This window comes from Chanodichthys erythropterus, chromosome 3 (assembly GCF_024489055.1).
Source record: "Chanodichthys erythropterus isolate Z2021 chromosome 3, ASM2448905v1, whole genome shotgun sequence".
Taxonomy (NCBI): domain Eukaryota; kingdom Metazoa; phylum Chordata; class Actinopteri; order Cypriniformes; family Xenocyprididae; genus Chanodichthys; species Chanodichthys erythropterus.
In genome coordinates this window covers 7,843,423-7,869,226 of record NC_090223.1, presented here as the reverse complement: position 1 = coordinate 7,869,226, position 25,804 = coordinate 7,843,423, and the positions used below count along the sequence as shown (strand labels likewise).

At 38.9% G+C, this 25,804-nt stretch overlaps 1 protein-coding gene across 2 annotated transcripts in view; it reads right to left on the bottom strand.

Annotated features, from left to right (window-relative positions):
* Window positions 1–1,182: 1,182 nt before the first annotated feature.
* LOC137008243 (uncharacterized) overlaps window positions 1,183–25,804 on the bottom strand; it is a 48,113-nt gene continuing 23,491 nt past the window's right edge. The window contains exons 6-10 of one of the 2 annotated variants that reach the window (XM_067370176.1): window positions 24,245–24,547; window positions 16,229–16,540; window positions 11,329–11,625; window positions 3,682–3,720; window positions 1,183–3,300 (exon numbers count right to left, since the gene is read on the bottom strand). In XM_067370176.1, the coding sequence (XP_067226277.1) occupies window positions 3,209–3,300; window positions 3,682–3,720; window positions 11,329–11,625; window positions 16,229–16,540; window positions 24,245–24,547 (1,043 nt within the window). In that variant the 3' untranslated portion in view covers window positions 1,183–3,208. The remainder of the gene's footprint in view (window positions 3,301–3,681; window positions 3,721–11,328; window positions 11,626–16,228; window positions 16,541–24,244; window positions 24,548–25,804) is intronic. The other variant, XM_067370186.1, reaches the window with a different exon arrangement.

Sequence of the window (25,804 nt, the reverse complement as noted above, 5' to 3'; positions counted from 1 at the left end):
AGTGCAATATTAAATTTGTTAACTGCATTTGTAGTAAATTCAATAATATCCATCATTATTTGTCCCTGTCCTAGTTTTGTTTATTCATTTATTTACTCCAATTTAAGGCCCTAACCCCAGCAAAAACATTCACAGGGGAACTTGTAGGCCGCATGGGCTGGGTTTGTCCAGGGCCGAATTTTAGCCTCAGTCCAGCCCTGATGTCCAGCGCTTCCAGATTCTACATTAGAACTCTGACTCATTATTGGCCAAAGCTGGTCACATGATCAGCACGATGTGTGTGATGCTGACGCAAGAGCCGACCAATAATAAGTCGACGATCTGACGTAGAACCTGGAAGCGCTGGACGTAAACAACATTCTTCTCAGATTTCATCAAAAATATCTTCTCACTGGAGTGATCTAGAATAGAGGCGATTCTGATGAATTCAGCGACACTAAGAAGGAAAAGTGATCACTGTTACACCATCATGACTCAGTTAAAGATGTGGGAAACAGACCTTGAGTGTAACTTTGAAGTTCAGTGGTGCTATATATGTAAGATTGTTTTTACCTCAATATCCTTTAACAAAATTACAGGACAGAATTAAATTCCTCACCTCACTTTGAGTATAATGTATCCAAATGAATCACCTATAGATGGGTCAATTATACAAATCTTCTGGGAATGTAGAAAACAAACATTTTTAGAAAAAAAGGTTCACCCACGATTGTGGACATGCTTTAAAAACTGCATGATCATATTTTTGCTGAAACTATTTTTTTTCTTATAAATGAAATTTATACTGTTATTACTTATTTACTTTTAATATTATGACCATAATTGTTCTTCCATCTGCTGCTGTCTGTTTCTATTGTTGTTTTTTTGTTCTTTCTTTACTCTTTTTATATATATATATATATATATATATATATATATATATATATATAAGTATCAAAACAATAAAAACACACTAGAAAAAAGCAGAAGTGCATGTGGAAAGCCTTTTCACTGGGTGAAAATTCAGTACTTGAATTAGCAATAAAAAGAAAAAACATTCTAGATTGTACTTTTCTTCAACTATAAATCAGCACAAAGTTATTATTTATTGCTCTTGAAAGTTGAACAACAGCTGATTAAAGTCTCATTTTATTGCTGGGCATTTGTCATTACAATCAACACAACTAGACAATAATTCATGTTAAAAGATTTATTAGGAAGCAAAAGCTGTATCAGTGTTTGTCCACTAGAGGACAGAAGAGATCAGACATTAAGATCAGCAGTACAGCAATATTCATCAATCACATGCTTATGAAAAAATAATAAAACACAAGAAACACCACAATGTGGTATCATGTCACTAAATATTAAATCTGAACAAAATGATTTTTCCATCTTTCAATAAGGTTACTGTAAGTGCTTCAGCGTGAATATAAAGGCACTATATATTCAAATATTCATTAATAACATGCTTCTGAAAAATAATAAAAGAACAACACCACCACAATGGTATTATGCAAAATGTCTTTTTCCATCTTTTTTTTAAATAGTTCAGTAAGGCTACTTTAAGTTCTTCAGCATGAATATAAAGGCACTTTAAATTCAACTCACATTTACAATCAGACATGAAGATTCACTTCACATCATATCTTTAATATTCCCTTATTCAAGCATAATTACATCATAGAGCAAAAAAAGCCATACATTTAAAACTTAAAAAGAAATATAAAAAAAAGAGTCAGCTTAAGTAGTTGGTTATAATTATAATTATTTTTACAATAATACTGTGACTTACAGTGAAGCTGAATAACACAATGTGACACACTAATGCATTTCTACACATGAAGCGAATCTCAAAGACATGTGATTAGATCTGAACTTGAACGTTAATCAGGCACTGGTGGCCAGCAGCCATATCACCCTGTAGCCCAAGTCTGGTTGCCCACTGAAGCTAAGCAGGGCTGAGCCTGGTTAGCACCTGGATGGGAGACCTCCTGAGAAAACCAGGTAGCTGCTGGAAGAGGTGTTAGTGAGGCCAGCAGGGGGCGCTAACCCTGTGGTCTGTGTGGGTCCTAACACCCCAGTATAGTGACGGGGACACTGTACTGTAACAAGCACCGTCCTTCGGATGAGACGTTAAACCGTGGTCCTGACTCTCTGTGGCCATTAAAAATCCCATGGCACTTCTTGTAAAGAGTAGGGGTGTAACCCCGGTGTCCTGGCCAAATTCCCTCCAATCACAGCCTCCTAATAATCCCCATCCATTGAATTGGCTCTTTCACTCTCTCTCCTCTCCACCTTCAGCTGGTGTGTGGTGAGCGCACTGGCTGCACACTGGTGGTGGATGAGGAGAGACCCCTGATTGTACAGTAGTACATAGGAAAGCACTATATAAATGCCTCATTCATTCATTTATTCATTCAATTACATAAAACATCAAATTCAAATACTGTGGTAAAACATCTTATAAAAATCATATTCCTCACACTCACTGTCGATAATCACACAAAATCAAAGCAGTGAGACTCACACTAGTATTGTGTTAAAGGGATAGTTCACCCAAAAATTAAAATGTTTATCTGCTTACCCCCAGCGCATCCAATATGTAGGTGACTTTGTTTCTTCAGTAGAACACAAATTATGATTTTTAACTGCAACTGCTGCCGTCTGTCAGTGGTATAATGCAAGTCAGCGGGAACTTGGACTATAAGAGTAAATAAAACACGACTGACAAATCCAAATTAAACCCTGCGGCTCGTGACGACACATTGATGTCCTAAGACACGAAACGATCGGTTTGTGTGAGAAACCGAACAGTATTTATATCATTTTTTACCTCTAATACACCACTATGTCCAACTGCGTTCAGCACTCGATTAGTGAGGTCCGATCGCGCTCTGACAACAAAAGTGATGTCTCACGCATATACTTCAATGAGTGCTAGACATCACTTCCAACTTTTCATTTTTGGGTGAACTATCCCTTTAACAGTGGTACAGGTATGAAGTGTAACATTATTAAAATGATATAAGAAAGTGTTTGATTACTATGTTTCTCGGTTCATATAAAGTAATTTTCACATGCAGGTTCATCATCTCAACAGACACGGGCTCATTTCTCTCTTTCACGGATTCTAGAGGATTATGAAAGCAGAAATGTGTTTTTGTTGTTGGAGCTGAAGTGTTGATGATGTCAGAGTGACTGACACTGGTGGGCGTGTCTAATCTCATTAATGTGAACTCTCGTCATTCACTCCATCTGGATCCTCTGCTTTCAGCAGCGGCATCATTACAGTCACTGATTCGTTCCCTCGTGTGGAGTCTGTCAGAAAATACACAGACAATGACGAATTAAAAGAGATTTACTGATCTGGATTCAGTCATATTATACGAGACATCAAAACTAAAGTCAAGCTTTTACATGTATAAAATCATGTTTACACAGACTGTCAGAAGTTCATCTCACTTATTTGACAAGTTCAGTCTGGTTTAAGCACTTTTCTCACAAATGAACATATTTATTGTTCTTGTGAACTCATGCATCTACTAAAATAAGCAACTAAAATATAAAGTTAATTCAGACTTTGTTTGAAATCTGAAAGAAAAAAACTAAACTGAATAAAAACTAAAGTGAATGCCACATCTCACACATCAAATCATGATCACACTTTAAATATATTCAGCACAAATGACAGAATCTCACCCTTCATCAATGGTCTCCTCTCCTCTTCATCTGTGACAGCTGCACATAGAAACAAAGAAATACAAGGAGAATGTTTCCATTAGACCAAGTGTGTTTTTGTACTTAAAAACAATGAATATGTGTTTGACATTTTTTGACATCATTCAGATGCTGATTTATCAGTGTGAAATAGACAAAGACAGTTTGCTATTTCTGGTAAAAAGAAAACAATATATATTTGTGCTTCATCTACAGATCACTGATATAAATAATGCTGAAGCAATTCACTGAGGTGATGCAGCAACTTAAATCATTTTAAAACTTTAAAGTTCCCGTTTTTTGTGGGTTTTTTTAAGCTTTGATTGTGTTTATAGTGTGCAATATAACATGTGTTCATGTTTCGCGTGTAAAAAAAACACAGTATTTTTCACATAATTTACTTATCTGTATACCGCTGTTTCCACTGTCATAAAAACATAGACAGTAAAAGAAATGGACACAGCGACCCCATTGGAACTCAATTGAGAGAAGTGAAGCCCATTTTTAGCGATTTTTAGCACTTCCCTTTCTGACGCGCAGACTCAAACTAAGCTTGATGACGTCAGCAACCTGTCTGACAGATGTAAATCTTCTAGTAGCTGTGCGTGCAAACTGCCATCGTTAATCTTGCAGAGACGGCGAGCTTGAGCGGGGATTTCTTTGGCGTGAGTGAGCAGGAGTAAGTATTCTGATTAATTATTTTGTATAGTATTTTAAAATGTAACGCCAGTACGCCATATTAAGATAATCTCCCCGATTGCCTGCGAGCTTCTCCTCCTGTCTGTACGGTAATTTCTCTACTGTGCGACAGAGAGTCGAGTGGTTATGACGCAATCGTTAGCCTATTTTTACAAAAACTGTTTCTACGGGGCCATAATGTAACATAGAAGGTAATGGAGCCCTTTATACATTGTCGTGTATCTTTAGAAATAAATAATGGACAAATGGAGTCTTTAAACGCCTCAGATGTAAAGTTATTTGCTGTCAAAGTGACGCCAAAATGAATGGGAGTCAATGGGATGGCTAACGCAAGTGAAGTTCTGCTACAAGATGGCGGCACGCGGCCGACTTCAACTTCCGGTCGACTTCCTTGGGCACTGCATAAAAACGGGCTGATGACTTCCTTGTTCTATGAAGTCCCTCCTTCAGAAATACGTAACGAGTTCTGATTGTGCCAGCGGTTCCTGTGTTGTGATTCGACAGCAGCTTAGCGAACCTTGCCCGGAAAGGTCACGCCTCTTACCATAACGTGGAGATGCACGCGCTCAGTGTTATTGTAAACATGTCTTTAATTTTACTTTATCAATTTGAGCCGGAATCAGACCCGGTGATTGGACTGCGGGATGAAAATAACAGCGTTTCGACGACATGGCGACAAACACACTCTACAAACGCAACTCTTGTGTATTCCTGTGGGCGGAGGTTAGTCAAAAAACTGTTTTAGTGATGTCATTAAAGAAGGAAGTAGAGGGATGTAGTCCAAACTGGCCGTTCGATGTAGGTGACTTCTGTTAAATAAAATATCTCGCTTGGCATTGAACTTTGAGCTTTAAAATTTTACAGATTTTATTTATACTCTAACAACAACATTACACACTAACTAAAGTTTGAAACATGGGATCACGAAGAACGGGACCTTTAATCATTAATTCAGCATTGTAGATTTTATACAGGGTGAATTCAGGTTGATTGGTACACTTTTTACCATTGAGATGACTTGGAAAAAGTGTCCCAATCAAACTGAATTAATTCTATCTATCTATCTATCTATCTATCTATCTATCTATCTATCTATCTATCTATCTATCTATCTATCTATCTATCTATCTATCTATCTATCTATCTATCTATCTATCTATCTATCTATCTATCTATCTATCTATCTATCTATCTATCCATCTATCTATCTATCTATCTATCTATCCACACACACAATTCCATGGTTTTCAGTATCATGAGATTACATATATATATATATATATATATATATATATATATATATATATATATATAAACAAGCTGGACGTGACACTCATTCATTCAACAGTTGACAGTCATTCAAGATTTAACGATCCAAACTTGCGAACATTTGTTTTTTACTTATAGTTTTAAGATTTCAGCATCAATATTTGAACAATGTTTTACAATAAAAAAAGTTAAAGTAATAGTAATTTATTAATTTATGTCAGGAGTGCAATCATGCTGAATCTAACTGATATTTATATTGACATAAAAAGAAAACGCATACCTATTCAATTGCACCTGCTTCCATTTATTTACGATTACAAGAATGCACAAAACAACTCCACTAAGGCTTTTAAATCCAAAGGCTTACACATTTAGAAATATATTGAAAACATACCCTATGTTTACGTCACTTTTCTGAGCCTTTCTATTGATTTTCCTCTAAATTATGCGATGATTGCAATCCGAGGACGTTTGCGCGATCTCTCTCAGGAGTTATATGAGTTATACGAGTTAACCGGAGTGTGTGAATCTGCAAGATATGCATTTGTCAGGAATCAACAGGCACAAGGAAGAGACAGATAAAACATTAAACCAAATAAATGCACGATTATAATCATATAAGAATTGTCTTCGTTCCTCAAGCAGTCTCTGATATTTTCCATAAACGTGTGTATTTAATCGCAATAGAGTGCCCCAGGGATGACGCATTTTTGTAGGCAAAACCCGGAAGCGAGTTAGCATTTTAGGACTTCCGGTTCCAACGCAGTCAAGTCTATGGGTTTTTTGAATGGGTTTTTGCTAAATCGCCTGAAATAAGGTCTGTGGTTAACAAAGCCTCTAAATACTTTAACGTTTTGATCTATGACATAAAACACACCAGTTATAACCCACTTGTGATTTTTTAAACTTTTACTGTGTCTTAAAAACGGCGTTTGCTAACAAATTGCTAAAAGGGACTACTTCTTTTGGCGGGGACTTTAGACGTCATCATGACAAACAGGATATTTGGACAGCATTTCTCATGAAAAAGTGGATAAGTATTCATACACAGCGAGCATGTTTTTAAATAAAGTTGTTTTCTAAATAAAGTTTGAGGAAGCTTGGTGGTGACGACGTTGATCCACGACCATGGTGTGCTGTAGTCCGTTTATAGCCTACTGTTAGCCTTTTATATCTGACCACTTTATTTAGGCTTCAAAATCTATAAATGTTGTGTTAACTTGTAAAGATTATCTTGATAGACAAATGTGTAAGTGTCATAACCCTTTTGCGATTTTCCAAAAGTCTGGGAAAAATGCATAGGCTTTCAACCGAGGGAACCCGTGCGCCGCTAACTTCCGGGTTGGCCTACAAAAACGCGTCATCCCTGGGGCACTCTATGGTTAACATAAGTAGCCTTTAGCATCGCATATATGACAGTGGAAACGCGACTGGCTCTGGCACGCACGACACGTTAGGAGTAAAATATCACATCATAAGGCTTTGGTGCATCAGTGACAGGTGAAGTACAGACAGCGGGTTGTTCATGTATTGCAGGGTCAGGATGCTCTTGAAGTCATGCAGCAGCACTTTTGTGGAAGGTCAGTAAAGTAAAGGGCAATTAAGGGCACGAAAACTGTTTATTGTATTGTGTCCGATTGTTTAGATTAAAATATCCAAAACCACTAGAACAGTGTTATATATTTTGTTGACTTGTGTACATTAGCCCAAATGTTTCCAAGAACATTTAAATCCAGAGAAATAAGCGTGTCCGTACGTTGCCTACCAATGACATCAAACCCGCGTTACCCTTGATTTCCGAGGGTATTTATTTGTAGAAACCATAGAAACTCCAGAGATGCTTTAATATATTCTGTGTTTTATTAGACAGGTGAGCAACTGTTTGGATACATTCATCAACAGAAAACCGATCATTGGTATATAGCTCAACACAGTCTTATTGTTTAAATTTCATTTTCTTGATTTACAGCTAGTATTTTGTTTTACCATGACTAACATTGATCTCTTACTGCAGTGTGTAACAAGTGTCTCATAACAGTCGCCGAGTGAACGCTCAGAGCATTATAACAACTTTCAACACACAAATGTATCTAATATGATAAACAGCGCTGCGTTACTACACACATACGCTTGACCAGAAGAAGCAGAAGTGACACTTGCGGCATAATAAAAGCTCCACTGCTCTCAAGACGTGTGTCGCACTCGTCTCTCATTAACAGTCGCTCCAGCTGCCTCGTTCCTCCTCAACATTTCTCAGCCACACTCTGCTTCATACTACAGTAATGTTAAATCTTAAATACATTTGCTCATCAATGAACATGATTTCTGTCCGAGTCCTGTCCTGATTCTTATCCACCAGCTGTAGACGTGAAGACAACACCTCCCATGATTCAGTGAAATCAAGGAGTCATCAAGCTACACCTGTGTTTTGAATGAGTGACCTCTACAGGCGAAAACTACATAGTGTGCCTTTAACAAAAACTAAGAGAAAATGAAGAAGCCATGGGGGGAAACTAAGGACACTCTTACTGTAACATAGGAATCAGAGTAAGTAACGGTCATCAAATGACTTTGATTAACTGATCAACAGCACATGTGATCACCTCTATAAAAGCAGGAAGAAGGAAGATTATTCACAAGTGGAAGCTGTTTGAAACAAACACCAATCTTCCCAGGAGTGGACGTCCCAGCAGATTCAGACCGTGTGAAATCACAGACAACCCAACAGAGACTCTACAGGCCTCAGTTAACATGGTAAATGATAATGACTAACTGTTTTTAGCTACAGGGCGGTTGTCATCTCCAGACTATTGTCTCCTCTATGTTGTGCAAAATAATAATTTTTAACATTCATATCTAACAAAGTTGTATTGCATAAAATTTAAAGTGCAAATTTTTTACTTTTTAAGCCAAAAAATAAGAAAACTGTGCTAACCTCAGATTAGAGCGATCTTGACCACATGTGAACAGGAAGTTGACAATAGAAGAAGAAGTCAAAGTGGCTATTTGATTATTGAGATAGAGCCTCTAGTTTTGGAGTAATGAAGAGTGTGACAACTTACCCTGCTCTCCCCTATACACTACCAGTCAAAAGTTTTTTTTAAAAAGTAAGATTTTTAATGTTTTTAAAAGAAGTCTCTTCTGCTCACCAAGCCTTCATTTATTTAATTAAAAAATACAGTAAAAACAGTAATATTGTGAAATATTATTACAATTTAAAACAACAGTTTTCTGTTTGAATATATGTTATAAAGTATTTTATTCCTGTGATCAAAGCTGAATTCTCAGCATCATTACTCCAGTCTTCAGTGTCACATGATCCTTCAGAAATCATTCTAATATGATGATTTGATGCTCAAGAAAAATTTATTAGGGGCCAAGCACCGAAGGTGCTTAGGCACCTATTGTATCTGTTGGCGTTCTTTTTATTTTAGATTCTTCTTCTTCTTCTTCTTCTTCTTCTTCCGCTCGTGAAGTCTATGGCAGCCCATAGAACCGCTTACGGGAAAGTTGTGAAATTTGGCACACAGTTAGAGGTCAGTCTGACCTTTGTCCATAGCAAATTTGGAGTCTCTAACTCATTCCCTCTAGCACCACCAGCTGTCCAAACTTGCACTTATGTTTATGCTAATAACTTTTGAATCATAAGGGTTAGAAACAAAATTCCTCTTTTTCCTCTGATTCCTTGGGTCAAGACGAATCGATTGCACCCTATGACGTCATTTTCCGTCATGAAAATTTTTCTGCCATTTTGAATTTTCTGAAAAACATACTTTTTTCCTAGGCCGTTACTCCGATTGCACGAAAATTGAACCAGATCATCTGCAGACCATACCGACCAAAAGTTATGGAATTCAAGTTGATTCCTCAAACCGTTTTCGAAAAACACACAAACGAATTGTACGTAGTGCTTGCGAAAATAGAAGTGAGAATAGAAGTGAGGCTGTATCTCCGCAATGCTTTATCGTATTCAGACCAAACTACTATCGTATTCCTACATGTCATAACAAGCATGACCTGAGGCATCATGCAGTGTTTCAGCGTAGCGCCACCTACTGGTGCAGAGATATGAAAAATGGTCATTTTTGCTTATAACTTCTGATGGGTCTTGTTAGATTCGGGGCATCATGTCGAGTCGATTGATATCCAACCGTTGCTCCGATTTTCACCAAAATCGAACTGTATCATCTTCAGACCATGTCGACAAAATGTTATGGATTTCAAGTCGATACATTAAACCATTTTCGAATACCAGAGGAACAAATTTGAGGCATGATGCAAAACACACTCATGAAGCTGCATCTCTGCACTGCTTTATCTTATTCAGACCAAACTTGGTACATGTCATTACAAGCATGACCTGAGGCATCATGCAGTGTTTTGGTGCAGCGCCACCTACTGGAGTGGAGATATGAAAAATGGAAATTTTTCGGGGCATCATGTTGAGTTGAATGATTTTTCTATTTTCTCATATCATTTTGGCCATCAGACATTTTGAATTTTGTGCTAAAACGCTGTATTTTACGAACGCATTAGCATATCAATATGAAACTGGGTATGGGTCATCAGGACAATGCCCTGAAAGAGCCTGAGAAGTTTCTGACCAGCACCACCTTGTGGTCAAAAGTTATAACAAAATTTACAAAAATGCTAATGACTTTTGACTATTTTAACTGATTGTAATGAAACTGGTCTTAGTAGATTCCTTGGGTCATGCCGAGAACACGGATATCAAATTTTCCATAATCGGCTGAACTTCCTGTCCGCCATATTGTTTTTCTTTAAAAACATACTTTTTCGAACTCCTCCAAGACCGTTTGTCCGATTTTCACCAAAATCGAATCGTATCATCTCCAGACTTTGCCAACTAAAAGTTATGGATTTCAAGTCGATACGTCTAACTGTTTTCGTATACTTGAGCAACGAATTTGAGGCATGATGCAAAACCCAGTCTTGAAGATGTATCTCTGCAATGCTTTGACATATTGACACCAAACTTTGCAAGTGTCATTGTCACCTCACTCTGACCATACCACATTAATTTGGTCACAGCGCCACCTATTGGTCAAAAGTGATGAACCAGTAAATCCTCATTTTTTATCATTTTTCAGCTTGTTTGCCTAGAATGATCTTGATAGGTTTTTAATTGCTCAGTGTTGCAGTTGGTCTGATGCTCACGGCCGTGTTGGCTGGTTTATTGTGCCGTTTTTGTGCTTGGCCCCGTAATTGCTGCTTGCAGCTATATTTATTATTATTATTATCAATGTTGAAAACAGTTGTGTACTTTTTTTCAGGATTCTTTGATGAATAGAAAGTTAAAAAAAAAAAAAACAACAACATTTATCTGAAATACAAAGCTTTTGTAACATTATACACTACCGTTCAAAAGTTTGGGGTCAGTATAAATTTTTATTTTAATTTTTTTTAAAAGAAATTAAAGAAATTATTTTTTTTTTCAGCAAGAATGCATTAAATCGATCAAAAGTGACTGTAAAAACATTTATAATGTTACAAAAGATTATATTTTAAATAAATGCTGTTCTTTTGAACTTTCTATTCATCAAAGAATCCTGAAAAAAAAAAAAAAATGTTTCTTGAGCAGCAGATCATCATATCAGAATGATTTCTGAAGGATCATGTGAAAGACTTTGTGTTACTCACCACAGACGATAAGACTGAAGAGTCTGAAAGTTGAATAATAACTGCTAGTGATCTCTTGCTTATATAATCCAGAGTGTTCAGGTCTGGTTTGTTGAATGGTGAGAGATCCAGTCAGAGGCTCCAGCGTCATTTGGTCTCTGAATTCATCAGTGCATTGAGGGTTCCCACGGTTCTCTCCAGTCATTTTAACTATGAGTTTCTCTTCAAACTTCCACTGTATTTTAACATCCTCTTGTATTTCAGTATCAAACTTCAGAGTGACAGAATCTCCCTTCAGCACTGATTTATTTTCTTGTCCTGCAGCAGCACAGAAATAGAGATCAGAACCAGAATCTAACTTCAGACAACAAAACATTACTGTTCAACATCTCAAATGTTTCATTCACTCAGTTTATAAACATCAGTAATGAACTCAGCTTTCTCTGATTCTACAATATTATAGAAATCTACATGAAGATATAAATTAATTAAATTAAATCTAATGTGTGTTTTGACCAACAGAACAGCCTGAAATCCCCACAACAAACATCAGACTACAGATTTTGTTGAGCTTGACTATTTAATGATCCTCTTTTAAACTAAAAGAAGCAAATAGAGGGAAAATGTGTGAAAAAAGTCTGAATTCACATCAAACAAACAATAATTTGCTCAAAGAGCATCTGACATGTTCCTCTGCTCATCAGAAAAACTTTCATTGTCGATCACAAGACAGATAACAAGCAAACATCAGCCTGTTTCACACTAGACGAGTAAGTGAAGCGTATAAAAGCTTGCAGGAACAGGATGTGAGCGAGTTAAATGATCAGAGAAGTCCTGCGTTCATCACCAGAGAGAAGTCAGCAGATTATGATTATGGCATTTTGATTCAAAATTTCAACCTCAAGAAATAAATAACCTTTACATCACTCAAAATAAGATTAATAACATGCATTCAGAAAACAAATGGAGGGAATTTTTATTTCATGGTCACTTAAAAAAGCGACACACTGATCAGAACAGGAAGTGACACGAATGCAACACAAGCAAGGTATCGCATCAGTGATTTGATTATGCATTGTGTAGTGTAGCGTTTCTCAAACATTTTCTGCCATTCCCCACTTTGGAAGGGTTCCGAGCCCCACCTGTCCACAATCGCCCCTACAAAATGTTAATAAACTAGGCTTTAAATTTAACTGTTAAAATGAAAACTCTAAATGTATTGTTTTACTGTATATTTAAATGTCTGACACCTAAAATAAACATTATGTTGTTGAAAACACAGTATAGTTGTGACAAATGACAAGTGCTGCTACTGCGGTCAAGTGGGCCGCGCGTCTCAAATACACGGTCAAGCCAGCCGCACTTTTTTTTTAGTTTGCGCGTCTTTTCCTGCACTTACGGTATGTGTGCCGGAAACGGTCTAAATGCATTTAAAGACGGAGTTTCCTTTATACTCTTGCAGTTAACCCTAAAAAGGGCAAGAACATAAAGAGACATCAGACATTTTTTCCCCATCTTATTATGACTCAAATATTTTTTTTTATATAAAAAAATGTCTTTTATTTTCGAATTTAATCTTTGTATATGTGCTATACATAATATATTAATGTTAATAGTAATGGTAATTATTATGAATCATTTATTAATTTGAATTTAATTATTTTTTGTTATTGATTTTAATGTTTTTTTATATTATACATTATTATACATTATGAATATTAATTAATGTTATATTAATGTGAAGTTTTATACTATTACATTTTGTGTTGGATTGTAATGTTTTATATTCTACGTTTATTTTTCTACATTATTAATGTTAATATTAATCTTAATAGTAATGGTAATTAATATAGATCATTAATTTTACTTTTATTAAATTTAAATTTTTGATTTTAATGTTTTTATATGTACAATAATTATTAAACATTATTTATTAATTTTAATGTTAATTATGATACATGGTTAATGTAAACTGTTATATATATATGTGTGTGTGTGTGTGTGTGTGTGTGTGTATGTGTGTGCATACATCAAAAGTAAAAATTGTAAAAAGTACCTTTATAGGTTTGCTCATTCTGTCAACTGATATTTATTAAGGGTCACCCTTGCTATTACTGTACTCATTGTCATATCATTTTACTGTACAGTTTGGGAGAAAATTAAAGTTAAACTCACCCACAATATCAAAGTGCATTCAAGCACTTGCACTGTAGCCCATATTCAAACACTCATAAAAATATTTTCTTTATAGGTTTGCTCATTCTTTCAATTGATGTTTGTTCAAGGTCACCCTGACTATTACTGTACTCATTGTCTTATTATTTTACTGTACAGTTTGGGAGAAAATTAAAGGCAAACTCACGCCCATACATCAAAGTTCATTCTAGCACATATCATGTCCCAATTTCAAACACTCATAAAAATCTTTTCTTTAGAGGTTTTCTCATTCTGTCAATAGATATTTGCTCAGAATGGCAATGGCTATTACTGTAATTATTTCCATGTCATTTACTGTACATTTTTGGATCAAATTTAAGGCAAAACTCCAATATCAAAGTGCATTCTAACTCTTGCAGCCACCGCAGGACTCGCAGGTGGGAGGAGTCCTGTTGGAGTCGACTTGGTGGCAGACAACACCCTGAGGACAACCAACGGAGATGCAACCGAAGATGGAGACCCAGATGGAGCTGATGTGCTCACGTGCAGCCGATGGTCCTGGTGACCGAGGTGGAGCCGGTGGGACTGAGGATGGAGGCAGAGCTGGGGGGAAAGTGGAGCCAGATGGAGCCGTAGGTGTAGGCAGGTCAATGCTTGACCAAGGGGGAGCCTGAGGGATGAGGGAACCCAGAGAAGCTGTATGGCCCATGGTGGATCTGAAGTGTCGAAGGGCCGAGGTGGAGCAGGGGGCACAGAGGCTGGAGACAGGGGATCCTCTGTGCGAGATGGAGCTGGTGGCCTGAAGACACTTGGCATCTCTTGCTGGCACGTGGAGGATGTAGAAGGCTGAAGGACAGCAACGATGGTGTGGCTGAGGAACTGGCTGAATGAAGAGGTGGGAGAGGGAGGCTGGGCGGGAAATACAAGGGACACTGGAGATACAGGAGACTCTGGAGATATAGCCATATGGTACACCAGAGACCAGACAGGAAAAGGCCCCAGGGCAGAGTCGCAGGTGGGAGGCAGAATAGTGCCCCGCTGGAAACACAGGGTAGAATCACTTCTCCGAAAGAGTCTATCAAGATCACTTCAACAGATCCTTCTGTTCATCAAAATATTTGCCAGAGTTTGACATACACATTTCCACAGCAGTGGTGTTGTGGGCAGAGCCTTTTTCCCAGCTCTCAAACTCCACAATCACTAACTTAGTGATGAATGGTTTTGCCAGCTTACGCACCTGGTCAGACTCTGTAGGTGGTCTGGGCTATAAAACACTCTGTCCTTATCATTGGTATGGGCTCATCTCTCATGGTGGCCGGTCTCCACTGTCTGCGGAGGGCTCAAACAATATCTCCGTCACATCGTTCATCGTTGGTGGTGATTGTCTGGCCTCTGGCACTGGAGTGGGACTGGTGGTGAAGTCAAACAAAGGAAAATAATAGAACGAGTCTACTAGCTCCATTTCGCTCGCAGACCACCACGCTTCTTGGGCATGATTTACTCCCCAGTCTCAGGCAACAGGTCTCATGTCCTCCAAGCCAAAGTGCAGTCTCTGCTAGAAAAAGGTGATGTGGAGATAGTTCCCTCAGAATGCAGACAGTCAGGCTTTTACAGCTCCTACTTCCTCGTTCCAAAGAATGATGGCGGTCTCAGGCACATTCTTGATCTGTGACGTCTGAACCGGATCTGACTTTCATATCTAGAAAGCCCCCCACAAAAGGCCATTCTTGAGATTTGCCTTTGAGGGAGTGGTATATTAATATAAATTCCTTAAATAAAAATAATTACAGTAATAGCCATTGTCATTTTGAGCAAATATCTATTGACAGAATGAGCAAACGTATAAAGGAAAGAGTGTTTGAGTATCTGATGATTAAGTGCTAGAATGCACATTGATATTGGAGGTGAGTTTGCCTTTCATTTTCTCCCATACTGTACAGTAAAATGACATGGAAATTAATACAGTAATCGTCAGGTTAACCCTAAATAAAAATCAATTGAAGGAATTAGTTAACCTATAAAGAAAATATTTTTATGAGTGTTTGAATATGGGCCACAGTGCAAGTGCTTGAATGCACTTTGATATTGTGGGTGAGTTTAACTTTAATTTTCTCCCAAACTGTACAGTAAAATGATACGACAATGAGTACAGTAATAGTCAGGTTGACCCTGAATAAAAATCAATTGAAGGAATTAGCTAACCTATAAAGAAAAAATGTTTGACTTGAAAATTAATACAGTAATAGTCAAATAGTCAGGTTAACCCTGAATAAAAATCAATTGACAAAATGAGCAAATAAAAAATTATTTGAGTCATAATAAGATGGGGGGGGGAAACCAATAAATAACTTATCTGATGTCTCTTTATGTTCTTGCCCTTTTTAGGGTTAACTGCAAGAGTATAAAGGAAACTCCGTCTTTAAATGCATTTAGACCGTTTCCAGGACACATACCGAAATTTCCTCTCGTTTGTCGCGCCCCACGTGTCATGTCTCTATTCCCCACCAGTGGGACGAGCCCCACACTTTGAGAAACAATTTAGAATGTCCAAATCAAATTCAAACTGCTGAAGTATGAGGAGTTTTTGAGCTTTAAAGTTTTGTTTCTCCACTTGCAATGGATGGACACAAATCTTGTGATGAATAAAAGTCTTGTGGGTTCAGGACGACACAAGTGCATTTTTGGCTGAACTATCCTTTAAGAACGACATAATGCTGATCTAAAATAAAATCATAATTACAATGAAAGTAAATATTTCACTCACCATAAACACTAACATCGAATAACTTGAATGAGGATCTGCCATTTCTGATGATCTTTAGTTTGTATTTTCCAGTGTAGTCAGATCTGATTGTCTTGATGGTGAGATCTCCAGTCTGAGGATTCAGATCCGCTTTGCCTATCAATCTAAAATCAAAGCACTTGTACTTTTCTTTGCATATTTTTTTTGTGTTTTTAGCTATGAGACGGTTGTCATCTCCAAACATCCAGAATATCTTATCTCCTGTCTGTATTTCAGGATTGACACGTAGAGTCACATCCGCCTCCTTCATCACTGACACTGACTTCTGTTCATCTGTCAAAGAAACAGAAAAATACAGAAGAGAAATCATAAGCAGAAAACCAACAGCAGCAGAAATAAACAGAAGAAACATTGTCATATCACACCTGACATACTGGATCACAAACATATAATTTAATCTATTTTAAGATGAAAAGAGCTCAACTTGTCATTGTAGAAATCTGAATGTAAGTATAAATCTCTACAGCTCATGTGTGTTTGACTGATGAAACTGTGTTGAACTCCAGTCTGTGTTTCTAAGAGTAAAAATCCACTCAAATGACATGAAATATGAGTGTGTTGAATTGTGTTTGTGTGAAGAAGCGCTTCTGAATGTTTGATTTGTGATCAGATAATGACTGTACTGCAGTTCAATAATGATCAGGAATAATGAGGAGGATTGTGACTGATAAAGTTGATCAAACAATCCTGCAGACAGAAGCAACACAGTCTGTGTGAAGAACAGTTTCAGAACAGACAACAGCATCTGAAAGAAGACTGTCTGAAGCTGCTTCATTGAGGAACCACATCTGTCTGAAACACCACAAACCAGCTCTGACTAAATACATTAATACATTAATTCATTATTATTCAATTCAAATTAATTAATCTGCAACTGCCTGTATTTACAGTTGACTTCATGAAAAATACCACATGATCTTTTTGAGTCTTACAGCTTTGATAAAATAGAGACACATTTGAACACATTTTCAGTCAAGAATGATTTAACTCTGTACATTAATTCCTCTAGAAGGTCTTGATCCTGACATTACAGTGTGTTGATTTGAGCAACAATATACACTACCAGTCAAAAGTTTGGACATGGTAAGAATTTTAATGTTTTTAAAAGAAGTCTCTACTGCTCATCAAGGCTGCATTTATTTAATTAAAAATACAGTAAAAACAGTAATATTGTGAAATATTATTACAATTTAAAATAACAGTTTTCTGTTTGAATATGTTATAAAGTATTTTATTCCAGTGATTGAAGCTGAATTTTCAGCATCATTACTTCAGTCTTCAGTGTCACATGATCCTTCAGAAATCATTCTAATATGCTGATTTGATGATCAAGAAACATTTATTATTATTATTATTATTATTATCAATGTTAAAAACAGTTGTGTACTTTTTCTCAGGATTCCTTGATGAATAGAAAGTTACTGCAATTAATGAAAGTTGAGGAAATTAATGAAATTCATACTTTTTTCATCAATGATGCATTAAATCGATCAAAAGTAACAGTAAAGACATTCAGTGCATGCAGTGATATGGTGAAAAGGTCAAAGTTGCTGAATGATTAAAGTCCCCCTGTAGTCAATTATTTTACCCCTTAAAACTCATCGTTGATCAACAAAATTACATATTTTAAAAAGTGAAAGCAATTTCTTCATGCCTTAAAATAGCTTGAATGTAACTCTACACCCTTGCCTAATTTAATATACACGGATTAATGAATATGTAAATTAGCCCCGCCTCCACTCGCTCATGCCAGCTCTGAGAGTCTACTGTTGCTATAGTGACAAACAATTTGTTGTTTGTGTTGTGGATATTTAAGAAAAAGGCTTGCTTCGCTTCGTATATTCAGTTTAATTTTTGACGCTTAAATTGTGTTTTAAATGATGAATTGGTAAAACGCCTTTGCAAAACTCTCTGAATCCACTGGCATTCGTTTGGACTGCTCTCTCACTGAATCACCTGAAGCAATTTCTCAGTAAAACAAACAGTTTGAGAGAACAAGCAGCCGTTTTCCTCTGTGAACATGTTTGACAATTTTGTTGCTTTTTGGAGTTCAGATTTTAAAAAAAAATTCAGATGAAATACTGCAGGCGCCGTGCCATCTCAGTACATGAAACAAATGCACATCCTTGAATGAGCGCAAACTTCCATCGTATTTACTTGAAATCATCAGGTAGGCTAATATCTATGGTTTGTTCCATTTCAGAGGCACCAAAATCAGAATTTATAATGGACTGAATATCTCTCTGAACTTGACGTGTGATTCCACACTGACTGACATATGTACACGAATCACGGTCACATGCTCATGTTTTAGCTATGTTTTATAGTATTAAATTATTTAGAAGGACAAAAACATCTATAGGGGTTATGTTGAGATTCGCCTGTTCTTCTGAGGTCTTTTAAACAAATGAGATTTATATGGCGTTTGAGACTCACTGTACATCATTTCCATGTACTGAACTCTTTTTATTCAACTATGCCAAGGTAAATTCAATTTTCAATTCGATGGCACCTTTAAATCATTTTCAATGAGGAGTAAACTAATCTATCAAATCTTTTAGATAAGTCATAATATTGTAAATCTTCCCGCTTTAAACCAAGAAGGCGAGCCAATGGATATCACACAAGAAGCAATGTGCAAACTTTGTGCAAGAGTTATGCCGGTGAAAAAGTCTCAACCTCAGTCACTATTCACTACAAAAAGTGAAAGTAAAAGTGACGGAGCTCTCTGACGCTGCATTAATGGAGCATATTCTCTCAGACACGAATTTCAGTGATTCCACACTGACTGAATATGCACAAGGAGACTGTCCTCCAAAAAAACAACCCTATAAGTCGTTTTTCAAGCACCTTATTACGACCTATATTTACGTTTTGAAGTCATGCGCCCTCTTGTGGGTGTAAAATAATAATGACAGTGTCGTGTTACATCTGTCATCATGAAATGTCGTATGACTGTCATTACCAATCAAAATGCATGTTCATTTAAATGCAATGTGTGGATATTTTACACCATTTCTCCTATTTCGATTTAGCAAAACTCATTATTTATTAATGACTACACCTATCCCAACTCTAAACCTAACCTTAGTGATTTGTTAGATGTGTTCCTTGGGATCGAACCCAGGATCACATGATCACGACTGCATATTGTTATTGCAATGCTCTACCAGTTGAGCTACGCGAAACCTGAAATATAACGCAGATAAAAGGGGACAATGCATTAAAATCAAACGCTCCTATCAAGGATGATGGCCTTGCCTATCTCCTTGGAGTGCTCCCTTGGCCGTACCCATCGCTGATACAGGTTCTTTAGACGATGGTATGTCTCAGATGGTGATTCTCCAGCTGGAACAGTAGGTGATCGGAACCTTTGCCGGTAGGTTTCTGGTGAGATGTTGAATTTTTCCAGCAACGCCTCCTTCAGATCATCGTACACCTCTGCCTGTTCCTCATCCATCGCCAGGTAGGCAGTCAGTAAAGGAACCAGATGATAGCACCATTCCTCCTCAGGCCATCTCCAGCTCCTAGCCAGACGCTCAAACCGCTGCAGATAATTCTCAATATCCTCCCCCTGCTGGAAGATCAGCATCTTTGGTTCAGCTTGCTGCATCGGCCCTCTGAGCACAGGAACACTTGGGGAGTCTGTTCTGCATGTGCTGTTCTGCGTTGTGTGGATATCCTCTGTGTAGCTGGTGTTGGAAGCTCCATTCGCGGACTCTCACCATCAGACAACGTCCCAGCAGGTTAAGTCGACTGGAAGATGGACTCGCGTAGACCCCGGAGCTCCTGCTGTGCGTCTAGCAACTGACGCATCAGGGAAACCATTCCCTCGCCAGCTGCAGCGACTGGAGTGATTGGCTTAGTCTGTGGTGAGCTAGACTTTCTCGAGGTACCAGGAAGCCCTGCCATCACTTCCTCCTCCTCTGTAGTCTCCGCCGAATCCCAGGCCTCATCCTCCATCGTTGCCTTCACCTGTGACCGCTTCCCAGCCCTGGGTTTCTTGCCATTTGGCGCTGTTTTGCGAATAGCCATCCCACCGCTGCCACCAAATGTAGTGAAGCGAGCACCACTTCTCGCTTTGGGGAGGGGAAAAGTAACGGGAGTCTGTGAGGAAAGGGAAAAAAATAAAATAAAATAAAAACAATGGCTTACTCGCACAGCACTTCCGTGCAGGGTGTACTTTATTTACAGTGCCAGTAAACAAGGTAGTCCACAGTGAAGTATATGTACAGGTGCACACAAAAACCCAAAAGTATCAAAACAAGAAAACAAGAAAATAAAGACGAAAAACTGTATCCACAATAGCAGGAGGCTAATCGCCTCAGACTGTCTCTGGGCGGCTGGAGAATTGCCAGGCAACAACCTCGACCACGTCACCGAAAAGGCCGGCCTGAGAGACAGGGGAGTTTAGGAGCTGAGTCCGGTCCGACTCCCTCACATCTGCCAGGTTCAGCCAAAGGTGGACCACCAAGGTGGACATCACCTGATCAATCGAATGCGCCGTAACCTTAGTCTCCCGAAGGGCAAGGTCGGTGGCCGTGCGGGCCTCCTGAAGGGCCGCTTGGTCAGCACCCGCCTCGTGCAAGCTCTTGAGCACCTTAGCCTGATAGACTTGTAAGGTGGCCATGGTGTGCAAGGCGGAAGCGACCTGACACGCAGCTCTGTAAGCCTTGGCCACAAGCGTGGATGAGAACTTACAGGCCTTGGACGGGAGCTTGGGATCACCGCGCCACGTAGAAGTGCTCGGAGGACACAATTGCATCGCAACCGAGCGCTCCACAGGGGGTACCGCAGCATACACTCTAGCTGCCCTGCCATCGAGGGAGGTGAAGGCAGAGGAAGCACCAGAACGGTTTCGGGCAGTTAAAGGTGCCCTCCATGAACTGGTAACCTCCTCATGCACTTCTGGGAAGAAAGGAACCGGAGGGGAACGCTGCTCTCCCAGGGGGAGGCACTGCAGCCGAGTCTTCATCTCCCGAGGACTCAAACCTGCCTTGCGACGCAGCGATTGACAAACGATCGTCGTCCGGAGCCCCAAATGAGACGCTGGGTCCCCCAGAAGGGGAGGCAGCAAGCTCATCCGGAAGCTCCACCGGCTGAGACGCTTGAGAGGGAGGCGTGGCCCGAGGAGGCTGACTCGTTGGGTTGTTCCACACCGTATCCCTCAGATCACCCTGGCCACCAGCCGAAGATCGGGGTGTGGCAGAGGGGACTCGATACTGTTTAAGGTAATCGAGTATAGATCTAAGCATCTTGATGGTCATGCTCCCACAATGAGGACATGAACCATCCACGAACGCCGCTTCAGCGTGCTGGAAGCCCAAGCATGTGAGACAGCGATCATGGCCGTCAAGAGGCGCCATATACCGACCGCACCCAGAAACACACGGGCGGTACGACATCTTTAAAAAGACGCGACCTGGAAACCCATAAGCTCTTTTAGAAACACTCTTTTAGCACTGAAGCGCTCAGGGGAAACAGGCAAGGCAGGAACACTGGAATCCTCTGAGATGCGCCGTCACACCAGTACTGCAGAGACTCGCTGTAAACACTCCGGTGAAGGCACGATGCACTCGGCTCCAAAGCGAAAGCTTGAATGCGGGCTGCTCGCGCTGCTCCTTATATACCCACAGTGTGGGGCGGAGCTTGCGCATGCAAATTCCGCAGACCAAGATACTTATCGTATCATTGGCTTGTTTTGTTAACACTCGAAGATGATTGGGCTCTCGGGCGAGACCCCATTTCGTCAGTCTCTGACGTAACGTCAAAGTGACCGACTGAAAGGGAACTGTATCCACAATATACAATGGTTTTGGGGTTTTGCTTGGGGTTCCACAATAACACTCTTGCCGACTTGGTTAACAAGCCCTGAATGTGAGTCTCGCCTCTCTTTTTATATGCCAGACTCCACCCCTTTTGGACTAATTGATTAAGAGGTAAGTATTATACATTGGACATTTTAAATCTTTCACAACACTCATTAAATCAACCTTAAACAATAATTCTTACAGGTAATTCAAATAAATGTATTCATCATCCTCAATAACACAGAAGCACGTAAACTTTCAACACATATTTTACACATAATCTCCCCCCCACCACACACAAGACAATGGTTTAGCCGGCTTCCGGTTGCACTGTGCCGGCGCGACCAACCATTACATCATAATCAGGTGCCCTTAGTGTGCTCTGTTTGGCCGATGCAGCGTTTACCCACCAAAAGACCGACTAAACCCAGACAAACAAACAATCGAACAAAGACAAAACACAAGACACGGACAATGTGTGTGTAAAATGATGACATGAGACTGGGCTAAAGGGAAATGTGGTGTGGAGGAATGTCCATGAGCCATCGGCCCGGCGTGTGCACCCGCTTTGCCGATGGCAGAAACAGCAGGTAAGGAGAGGGAAATGGAGAGTGAATGGGGTATGTATTCAGGTGTGTGTGTGTGTGTGTGTCCAGCGGGAAATGTCTACTTTATCACAGGGTCGTATTTCATGAATAAAACTGAAAGTGTCTTGTTGTCGATACGGGAGCCACTTTAGTAAACGCTCCTATGGGTCGTATTTCGGGGAAGTGACAAACGACCTATATGGTCGTATTGATTGGAGAACATGTTGGGTTAGACAGCTGCCTTCTAATAATCAGTATGCTTACAAACGCTTGAACAACTCTGAACGTCAGTGGAGAAAGACTTATAGTTCATCATAACATCGTATTAGACTCACTATATTAATACATCTACACAATTTTTCACATCGACAGAAAATATACCAGGATAACCTGGCTTCTCTCGAGATTTTCCTGCTTCACAGCAATCTTAAGCCCCGTTCACACCGCCAGCGACAAGCAGCGACAAAGCAACAGGATCCCATTCATTTCAATGGAGCGCTGGAGATTTCCGGCGACAAGAGCGACAGTGACCGTTGGCGACAGAATGTAGGCGTGTCAAGCGACGGGAGACAAGTTTATGCCATATTTCAACTTTATGCCAATCAGGAGCGAATTTCGCGAGCGACAACCAATAGGAGTGGAGCTCACGTCACCGTCTCGAGTGCTGGCAAGACAGACAGGACAAAGTACTGGAGCGATTTCACTGTTTTATATGATTTGGCTGTAAATACATGGATATAATAAAATGATGCGTGGAAAAGAAACAGTTGGCAGTCTTGTGAATTTGATTCATACATTTTATGTTGTTAATTATATGATGCTGTGAGCAATTTAGCACCACTGCAATTACAGTTTCCCCTGCATTGGGTTGACTATTAGGGACAAGAAAATTGATTATTTGTCAAATTCGAATGACGTTTTAGTATTTTTTGACAGTATGAGTGATTTTAATTTGTTGATGGACCAATCGTTAATCTAGTTAATGATTTAATGCACTGAGCTCTGCAGTCACAACACTCTACAACAGCAGAATGTTACTTTTAATTATTTTAAACCTAATTCCTAGTCAAATTAGAATGATTTCTTAGTTTTATATATCATTTGTGATTGCATTTTCTATAGATATGATCAGACATGCAGTCTACCAATGACATTAGAGCGACAGCACTAGGAACGCCCACAAGCGACTCACAGTAGGAGACCAGCGACATGCAGCGAAAAAGTCGCTGGCTGTGTGTATGGGGCTATAGTGCTAAAGCTGTGCCGGCACGTTGTTGTGATTGGTTACAAAGTGGTCTGTGACGTCACAAACACCACCAATTTCAAACCGCAGGTTTTTGGTTCACTGCAGTTTCAAACATAAAATACTCAGCAATGGTGCTGACTTATGAATTTACACATGGTTCGCCTTAAAGCATATTAAAAACACTGCTTAGACATATAAACAACATTAAAAACTTGATTTTCACCACAGGGGGTCTTTAATATAACACAACTGGAACACTTTTATAATCATATTTTGACACAAGGTCTGTCATATACACTGCTGCTGTTTCACTGAAAGACTTTGTGTTACTCACCACAGACGATAAGATCGAAGAGTCTGAATGTTGAATAATCTCTGGTCTTGATCACTCGCTTATATAATCCAGAGTGTTCAGGTCTGGTTTGTTGAATGATGAGAGATCCAGTCTGAGGGTTCAGCTTCATTTGGGCTCTGAATTCATCATCAGCAAACCATCGAGGGTTCTCACGGTCCTCTCCAGTCATTTCAGCTATGAGTTTCTCTTCAAACTTCCACTGTATTTCATCATCCTCCTGTATTTTAGTATTACACTTCAGAGTGACAGAACATCCTTTCAGCACTGATTTATTCACTTGTTCTGCAGCAGCACAGAAACAGAGAAATAGCGATCAGAAATTAGAACCAGAAAACTAAAATAACATCAGAAATCAGAAAATCAACACCGATCATTTGCTCCACGTCTGTCACTCAAACCACAGGAAAATATAAGTAGCCAAATCCATTTTACAATAATGTATCTGATACTTCAGGAATCACCTGATTTGCAGCATAACAGAGTGTCAGTGGACAGGATTTGTTTTAGGATATCTGTGTGTTAATTAATTGTTACTCTGGACGTTATCTATATTGTTTATGGCATGTTCAGGCAAGATAATCGATTTATAGAAAATCACTCTCCAGGACATTCTCGTTCACTGTTCCTTGCTGGTGAAATGATCTTCCTGCCTTCATCCAGAATGCAGAATCCCTGGCAATATTCAAAAGACAGCTGAAAACTCATCTCTTTCGTGAGCACTTAACCTCATCTTAGAAAAAATATAAATAAAACCTTCTTATTCCTATCCTTTCACTTCCTCTAATCCCTCTCTATTGTAGGTTATGATACTCTGAGCACTGCCTAAAACTTTGTGAGTATTGTGAGCACTTCTTGTGCCTCGTCATGTCGACTCGCTTGTTGTATCCCTCACTTGTAAGTCGCTTTGGATAAAAGCATCTGCCAAATGAATAAATGTAAATGTAGAAACTGTTACAACACAAGTAACTGACAAACAGTTGAGCTCAAAAGTTTACATACCCCTTTCAGAATATGCAAAAATGTTAATTGTTTTAACAAAATAAGGATCATTATATGGAAGTAAATTAATGCCAAATGTTTTTGAAATAAAAAGCTTGTCGAAAATGGTCACTTCTTGATTAACTGGCACTAAATATCACTAAGTAAAGTATGAGAATCACTGAATATAATAATATTCATATATAATATATTACATATAGTCTAATATATTCTAAGTTTGTGTAAAGTAATGTAAAAACAAGTAGGGCAGTGTGGGATTACAAATTTAAGAATCTGTTTAAGATCTGTGGATCCTACATCCTGACCATTTGGCATGACAAGCTCAAGATACAGCGGTGCTTTTGTCTCTATGATAATGTAAAGGTATGGGTGATACTGTCAGACTGATTGGATTAGCACCTATGCATTTGAATGACACATTTATGCTGATTAGATCATGGCTGGGAAATGTAAGGAATGATCTGATTCCTTACTGCATTTGCATCCTTTGTTTAGATTGTCCACACCTCTACTCTATGTATCCCTCCCCCTTGAATGTAT